The 8,520-nt window shown below is 38.0% G+C and overlaps 2 protein-coding genes across 2 annotated transcripts; one reads left to right on the top strand and one right to left on the bottom strand.

The window, feature by feature from the left end:
• Nucleotides 1–1,523: 1,523 nt before the first annotated feature.
• On the bottom strand, nucleotides 1,524–2,474 carry LOC120221447 (olfactory receptor 52E8-like). Its single transcript, XM_039218843.1, has one exon. It carries the CDS (start codon nucleotides 2,472–2,474, stop codon nucleotides 1,524–1,526), a length of 951 nt encoding a protein of 316 aa, XP_039074774.1.
• A 3,516-nt stretch (nucleotides 2,475–5,990) lies between these two features.
• LOC120221445 (olfactory receptor 52E4) lies at nucleotides 5,991–8,159 on the top strand. The gene is made up of 2 exons (XM_039218841.1): nucleotides 5,991–6,007; nucleotides 7,223–8,159. Exon 2 carries the CDS (start codon nucleotides 7,224–7,226, stop codon nucleotides 8,157–8,159), a length of 936 nt encoding a protein of 311 aa, XP_039074772.1. The 5' UTR covers nucleotides 5,991–6,007; nucleotide 7,223.
• The last annotated feature ends 361 nt before the right edge of the window (nucleotides 8,160–8,520 follow it).

Genomic DNA, 8,520 nt, shown 5'->3' with positions numbered 1-8,520 from the left:
GCCCAGACAAGGCCATCCAGTTAAAAACAGATAAATAAATAAGTATTCATCCTTGATGTCTCTTGCTACTTTGTGGCTAAATCATACCTTACAGCTCTCTCTTATTTCAGAGCAGGTACCCTTTCTTTTCTTGCATTACCACTATCCAAATTCCAGTTCTTCCTGAATCATAAAGATACTTGAAGATTAACTTTGTGCTTCACTAATTGTCTACCTCCTACCCTTTCTATTTCTTTTGTATTTATTTATTTTTGAGAGAGAGAGAGAGAGAGGAAAGGGGGGGAGGGGCAGAGAGGGAGACAGAGGATCTGAAACAGGCTCTGTGCTATCAGCGGGCTCAAACTCACCAACCAAGAGATCATGACCTGAGCCGAAGTCGGATGCTTAACTGACTGAGCCACCCAGACACCCCTCTTATCCTTTCTAAATGCTAGTGTGAGATAAGACTTTCTAAAATTCCACACAATTATTTTATTCACCACTTTATATACTTTAGTGCTACTCAATTTTCCATTCAGTAAACTTCAGGCCACTAAATGCATCTTTTAACCTTTCCAAATTATGACTTCAATTGTGAAGTAATATTATTTCTTTTTATTGTCTGTTTTTCAACTAAGTTCTTTGTTGAAAAATATTCCCTCTTACAATTTTAATTTGTTCCAAGAGCATTCTTTTATAACTCCAAGAAGGGCTATCTGGTTGACATAGTATTAAATTTGGCAGTTCAATAATGAGGGTGTATTGATGCACCTGAGTGGCTCAGTCAATTAAGTGCTCCACTTCAGCTCAGGTCATGATCTCACAGTTCATGAGTTTGAGCCCCACATTGGGCTCTGTGCTGACAGCTCAGAGCCTGGAGCCTGGTTTGGATTCTGTGCCTCCCCCTCTGTCTGCCCCTCCCCTACTTGCACTCTGTCTTAAAAAATAAACATTAATAAAAATCTTTAAAACAAAGAATGAGGGTGTATGATGGAAGGTTAGGTTTGTAAGGAATTTAACAGAATCAGGAATTTGAGAGCACAGAAAAAGAAAAATAACACCAAAAACATAGTCTAATTCCCATATTTTACTTGCATAATCTTTAGTAAAAACTGTACTATTTATTTTTAGGCAGTACTTTATTACTTATAGAAACTTTTTGCATTTTACTTAATACCTGTGGCTATGCGATTTCTAATTGAACACCTCTGTGAAAGAAACCTTATTATTATCTGAAAGAGATCTAGAATGCCATACAGTTTTAGCACAAAGTTATTTCAGTGAATCAAAGTTCTTCTCCTTTAAATTTATTCTTATATGTCATATTCTATGCCAGAGGTCAATAGACAGTATCATTGCAAGTACACATTCAGACTCAGAAATGTACATGCCTCCAACAATTACAGACAATATTTTTCTGATATATATCTCACATGTATCTATCTATATCTATCTCTATAGAGCACTAATTTTGGTGAAAGAAATACATTAATTTTATCATGTTTAAGTCTTTTCAGACCCTATACCTTCATGACTTGAATGAATTACCTCTCATTCGATCTTGTTTTAACAAACAGATTCTGTACCCGCTCCTGAATCTGCTTGGTCCTGATGCCATAAATAACTGGGTTGAGGGCAGGGGGTATGACTACATAGAGATTAGCCAGAAGGATATGGATATACTGGGGGATGTTGTGACCAAAGCGGTGAGTGAGGAAAGAGAAGAGAGCTGGACCAAAGAAGGCAAAGATAACACAAATATGGGAGCTACAGGTATTCAGAGCTTTCAGGCGGGCATCTTGGGAAGGGAGGCAGAAGACAGCATATAAGATCCTAGTATAGGAGATAATGATAAGAAGCACATCCAGAAACAAGATAGAAATATTCCCAAGACCATAGTAGACATTGACATTAATGCTAGCACAAGCTAGACGTGCCACTCCCATGTGCTCACAATAGGTATGAGGGATGATTCTGTGTCCACAGTAAGGCAGCCTCAGGAGGAGAAAAACGATGGGAACAATCATGCATAAGCTTCTTAGTACCACTACGACAGCAATCACACCAATCACTCTGTTGGTAAGAATCATGCTGTACCTGAGGGGGTTGCAAATAGCCACATAGCGATCAAAACCCATGGCAAGAAGTACAATACTCTCCATGACTGTAAAAAAGTGGATAAAAAACACTTGAGCAACACAGCACCCAAAGCACAGTTCGTGAAGCCTGAACCAGAAGATCCCCAGCATCTTGGGGATGGTAGTAGTAGAGAGACTTAGGTCAATCACTGACAGCATGGCCAGAAAGTAGAACATGGGTTGGTGAAGGCTACAATCAACCCAGATAACAAACAGAATGATAACATTTCCAACAAGAGCAATCAGATATACAACACAGAAGGGAAATCCAAGCCAGATTTGTGCAACTTCCAACCCGGGAATCCCCAGCAATAGGAATGAAGAAGGATGGGATTCAGTGACATTGGGTGAAGACATTCTTCTGCAGGCTGATTTGGTGTGATTTTTAAAAGTTGTTGCTGGTTCCAACTGGACAATTCATCCACAATTAACTGAATCTATCAAAAATTAAAAATAAAAATATTCCTCAATAAAGCATTCATAATGAGAATAAGTTTTTCTAAAGGGCTTTGATTCTTTCCCCCTTTTAAGCTCTCCATAAATAATCCCAGTATCACTCCTGACCTGCAACCATAAGTGTGAAAGAATGTAGAAGCTAAATTTGCGTCTTTCCTAAAATGATGGGTTCAAAGGAATTAAATGAACTAATTTTCCTGTTCATGAAGAAATAAATACTATTAGGAGGTAATAAAACTGATAATAATAATAGCCAGAACAATAATCATGGCTATCATTAATTGAGTATCTACAATTTTTCAGACATTGTTGCCATTATTTGCATATATTGTCTCATTTGGTTCTGTCCTACACAGTTCTGTGACACAAGTTCTACTGGTATCTGGTTTATGGAAGATAAAGATTTGGTAAGTTCATTAACTTCTCATTTCTTCCAAAGCTAATAAGCAGCAGAATCCAGATGTGAAATTAGGTGAAACTAAACTTTATGACACTGATGTGGACCTGTCTTTGCAAACTTGTTAGTGAAAGTAGCGAAAGGAGAAAGAAAGATAAGTGGTGGGGAAATAAAGGACCTAGAATAACCAAACTACCTCAAAGAAGAATAAATCTGGAAGATTTTCATTACCAAATATTGAGATTTTCTATAAACTATGATGATTATGGCAGTGTTACTGTTAAAAAAGAAAAAAAAAAAAGAGATAATGGAACAGAACTGAGAATCTAGAAGGAGACCCCCGTAATTCTTAGAGTCCAGATATCTAAAATTAAGGTATGCCCAAATTGGAATTTAAGATATTTTGGCAAGGGAGAAGTGAAGTTTCTTCCCCATATGAAGTTCTTTCTGAAGAACCGGTTGACTTCTGTAAATAGTGAGAGCAAATCTGATCAGCTTCCTGGAGCTGGCTAAACCACAAAGTTGAGGGCACAGTTCCTGAGACTGTCCTGACTTCTAACATCAACTGCAAGTTCAGGAAGTTTCCCAATCTACCGCCAGGTTCACTAACCTACTAGAATGACATTGAAAGCTATTACACTCATGGTTACAGTTTACTATAGGGAAAGATTAAAATGAGAAATCAGACAAAGGAAGAGATGCTGATGGGAGAGTGTGAGGTTTGCAAATGTATCCATTGTCCTCCATTGTCCTCCCTCATGGAGTCAGAATGAGTTATCCTCCTGGCATTAATGTGTGACAATATGCATAGAGTTATATTACCAACCAAGGTGGCTCACCTGAGTTTTGGTGTCCAGATTTTTTGCTGGAGCTTCATTATGTATATATGATTGATTGATTGCACACATGGTTGAATTCAATCCCCAGATTGGTTGATGCCACATGACCCAAAGTCCTCACCCTAAGTTATACTGTTGATATTTATGGTGTGGTCAGTCCTTACACTAAGATATAGTTTGAACAACCCCTACCCTAAACTCCTATCAGATATGACTGATAACTTTCTAGAAGCCAAAAACAAAGGCCAGACCTCTCTTTGGGTAAGGCAAAATTCCTCACTATACTTCTATTCATTTTGTTACAAAGATACTTTTTTGTTATTGTTGTAAATTATGCTTTTCACCTCTTGGCTTATCTTGGCTCATGGCATCAATCATGAATTTGGGTCTCCCAATAATCAAGTTTGAATTCAATTTCAATCCTTTTGAAATATAAAGCATGGAGAGAGGAAGAGAGACCAATAGCTGATTACCATGTTGTGTCCTTTTTTATATCAAGGGTATGTGTGGAATCAATCCAATTATAAGGGAGTTCAAACTCATTATTCTATCCTTTTATGGATATGGCTTTTTTTTTTTAACTTTGTGTCTCACTCACTATCAAACCAGTATGGGAAAAAGAAGCAGAATTAGACAGCATGTAATATCAATGCCACCATGGCATTGTGGCATGGGATGGAATCCTGATTCTATTCTTGCTAGCCTTCTGACCTTAGGTAAGTCACATCATATTCTGTATTTCAGTTTCATCCAGAAATAAGCATAGTACTATCTATCTCATATTATTATTGAGTTGAGTAGACGAGGTTATATATGACTGAAACATTGCAGGATATGTCCTCTCCAATCTTAATCTTCTTCCTATCTTTCCCCAGACCAATGATCTATAACCTTCCCCATCCCAGTACTCTAGGTCTTAACTCAATTTCTGTGAAACGAATTTCAATCTTAAACACACACTGTAGACTCACTGATCACAAACACTTACCAAGTTTCCTATGTTCCGTCTTAGGAAGTCACTTAGCAATTGTGAACTTAATTATTGAAATTATGTATATATATATATATATATACACCCTTTATATGCCCTAAGAGGTGTTAACAAAATGTCCTTGTGTGTGTGTGTGTGTGTGTGTGTGTTGGGGGGATTTGTAATGAAGTCTCCAGGTGCCAGGGAGTCTGAGGCATTGAAATGAACATCAATAGGTGTTCTCTTTTGTCATTAAACCCGCTGCAGAGAAGCTCTAGGGAAATCTGAGTGAACTTTGCTGTCTGGTATTTGGTCAATTGTCAGTTCTTGTTACTTCACATAATATATAAAACAGGTAGTATTTTATCTTTTTCTCTCCTTCCTTCTTCCCTATTCTGTATTTTCAGTCTATGAAATGCTTGGACTAAGTCTTTTTTGGGTATCTATATAACCAGCAATTCTTTTTTTTTTTTAAATTGTAAAATATACATAAGAGTATCATTTTAACCCTTTTAAACTTTGCACTTCAGTGGCACTTGGTACATTCACAACATTGTACAGCTGTTACCACTATCTAGTTCTATAAAATTTCATCAATTCAAAAGGAAATCCTGTGCCTATTAATCAATCACTTCCCAGTCTTTCAGCTCCAGGCAGCAGATTAGATATGATCTCAAATTTCTCTCAATAGTTACAAAAGTCAACAGCTATTGAAAAAGAACTTCATATGGGGAAGAAATTTCACGAATTAACATTCACTTTTGTCAACTTATCTTAAATTTCTACTTGGGGAAATAAGACGTTAAAAGGTGGTCTATAAATGCAATGGAATATTGTCCATTCTTTAAAAGGAAAGAAACCTTTCGATTGCAACAACATAGATGAATCTGTGGACATCATACAAAAGTGAAATAAGCCAGTCACATAAAGACAAATATTACACAATCTCAGTTTATATGAAATCTTAAAAGAAAAAAAAAGCCAATCTCACAGTAACACAAAGTAGAATGGTGGTTACTAGAGACTGGGATATCAGTAAAGAGGAGAGATTTTAAAAAATTAGAATGAGGGCCTGGCTGGCTCAGTGAGTTAAGTGTCCCAACTTCAGCTCAGGTAATTATCTCATGGCTCATGAGTTCATATCCTTCATTGGGCTCTCTGATGTCAATTCAGAGCCCGCTTGGGATCCTCTGTCTGTCTGTCTGTCTCTCTCTCTCTCTCAAAATATGTGAATAAACATTTATTAAAAAGGGGGTGCTTGGGTGACTCAGTCAGTTAAGTGTCTGACTATTGGTTTCAGCTCAGGTCATGATCTAATGGTTTGTGATTTCAAGCCCTGTATCAAGCTCTGTGCTGACTGTGCAGAACTTGCTTTGGATTCTCTCTCTCTCTCTCTCTCTCTCTCTCTCTCTGCCCCTTCCTCCACTTATTCTCTCTCTCTCCCTCTGATAAATAAACATTTTAAAAAGTTTTTTAAAAAAGTAGGATGGTAATTACCAGAGATGATGAGAAGGGGCCTTGGAGAAATAATTAAATGGGGACAGATTTTCAGCTTTGGTTAAATGAAAAAGTTCTGGAGATAGTAGTTATGGTTGTACAACAACACGATTGTATTTAATTTAAACTTTACACTTAAAAATGGTTAAGATAGTAATCTTTGTTATGTTTATTTTTATTTTTATTTTGTATTTATTTTGTGTATTTTATTTTTACCACAATAAAAAAATAGAAAAAAATGAAAAATGGAAAAGGTAGGAAACACTAAAAAGTGTATGTTATATAAACAGCATACACTAATATGAAATTACAAGAGACATAGAGATCATATCTGAGTGATTCATACAGAAGACCATGATGGAGAATACAGTATTGAGAAAGAGTAGGTATGTATTACAATGTGAAATATTGCCAGTTCCTTCAAAGATCTCACATTATTATAACAATTAAAGGCATGGATATCACCTATGATGAATCTCAAAACAATATCTTATACTGAGAAAGTTATTCAGGGGCTCCTGGGTGGCTCAATTAGTTGGGTGTCCAACTCTTGATTTCAGCTCAAGTCATGATCTCATGGTTTGGTGAAATGAAGCCCCTTGTCAGGCTCTGCTCCGAGTGTGGAGCCTGCTTGGAATTCTCTCTCTTGCTCTCTGTCTCTGTCCCTCCCCCACTCACTCACACTATCTCTCTCTCTCAAAATAAATAAGTGAACATTAAAAAATTAAAAATTATTTAAAAAGACAGTTACTCAATTACCTCTGGAAAGAAGAGAATCTCTAATGTTTGTAATCAACTACTCCTAGTAAGACCACCAGCACACCATCCATAGCACTCTAGCACACATATAGAGTTCTTCCATCTTTCTAAGACCTTGATAAGAGAAGATCATAAAGAAAGTGAAATACCTACACCTTAACAGGAATTCAATGACACTTGCTGGGAGAATGACTTCCATCAATGACACCCAGTTCCATCCCCCCTTCTTTCACCTGCTAGGAATCCCAGGACTGGCAACGGTACATATCTGGATCGCTTTCCCATTCTGTATTGTGTACCTGATTGCCCTTGTGGGGAACATCACCATTCTCTTTGTGATCAAGACTGAACGCAGTCTCCACCAACCCATGTTCTACTTCCTGGCCATGTTGTCTATGATCGATCTGGGTCTGTGTACGTCCACCATCCCCAAAATGCTGGGCATCTTCTGGTTCAACCAACAAGAGATCAGCTTTGGGGGCTGCCTTGCCCAGATGTTCTTTATCCATATGTTCACAGGCATGGAGACTGTTCTCCTGGTGGCCATGGCTTATGACCGCTTTGTTGCCATCTGCAACCCTCTCCAGTACACCATGATCCTCACCAAGAAAACCATCATCATCCTAGCTTCTGTTGTTGTTGGAAGAAATTTAATCCTTGTGACTCCATTTGTGTTTCTCATCTTGAGGTTGCCCTTCTGTGGGCATCACATCATCCCTCATACGTACTGTGAGCACATGGGTCTTGCCCGGTTAGCCTGTGCACCCATCAAGGTCAACATTATCTATGGGCTCATGGTGATTTCTAATATCATTGTGGATGTGGTCCTGATTGCCTCCTCCTATGTACTTATCCTTCGAGCTGTTTTCCGCCTTCCTTCTCAAGATGTCCGACTAAAGGCTCTCAATACCTGTGGTTCTCATGTCTGTGTCATGCTGTGCTTTTACACACCAGCGTTTTTTTCTTTTATGACACACCGTTTTGGTAGAAACATTCCCCGCTACATCCACATTCTTTTGGCTAATCTTTACGTGGTTGTCCCGCCTGCCCTTAATCCAGTCATCTATGGAGTCAGGACCAAACAGATCCGAGAGAGAGTTGTGAAGATATTTCTACAGAAATAATAGTTCTGTGTCAACTTTTGGAAAATATATCCACATACTACCCACATTTTAATAATCTGAGCTCTGCTTTAAATTTCCTATTAGAGCAGATTGTGGTAGTCAGATTTTTATTTTTTATTGGCATTCATTTAGAGTTGAAAGATAAGGCAAAGTGCTTCCCACTCTACTCACCCACCCCATGAAACTGGACAAAGGGCAAGTGCTGATGGATAAAGAAGATGTCCTGGAGGTAGCAGTGGTTTGGGAGAAGAATGGCAGATGGGAAAGAATGAGAATTTTCCCCATTTCTCCATGTGTCTTCTCTTTAGGTAAGTTTAGACCCTGAAGGTACACTGATCCAGTAATCTCATTTTGTAGATAA

This window comes from Hyaena hyaena, unplaced genomic scaffold (assembly GCF_003009895.1).
Source record: "Hyaena hyaena isolate Hyena2069 unplaced genomic scaffold, ASM300989v1 scaffold_779, whole genome shotgun sequence".
Taxonomy (NCBI): Eukaryota; Metazoa; Chordata; class Mammalia; order Carnivora; family Hyaenidae; genus Hyaena; species Hyaena hyaena.
Note: the sequence above shows the minus strand (reverse complement) of the source record. Positions and strands in the feature narration are given on the sequence as shown.

What these genes read in the sequence shown, in the direction of transcription:
- LOC120221447 (XM_039218843.1), bottom strand. Translation starts at nt 2,474, where the DNA reads ATGTCTTCACCCAATGTCACTGAATCCCATCCTTCTTCATTCCTATTG.
- LOC120221445 (XM_039218841.1), top strand. Translation starts at nt 7,224, where the DNA reads ATGACTTCCATCAATGACACCCAGTTCCATCCCCCCTTCTTTCACCTG.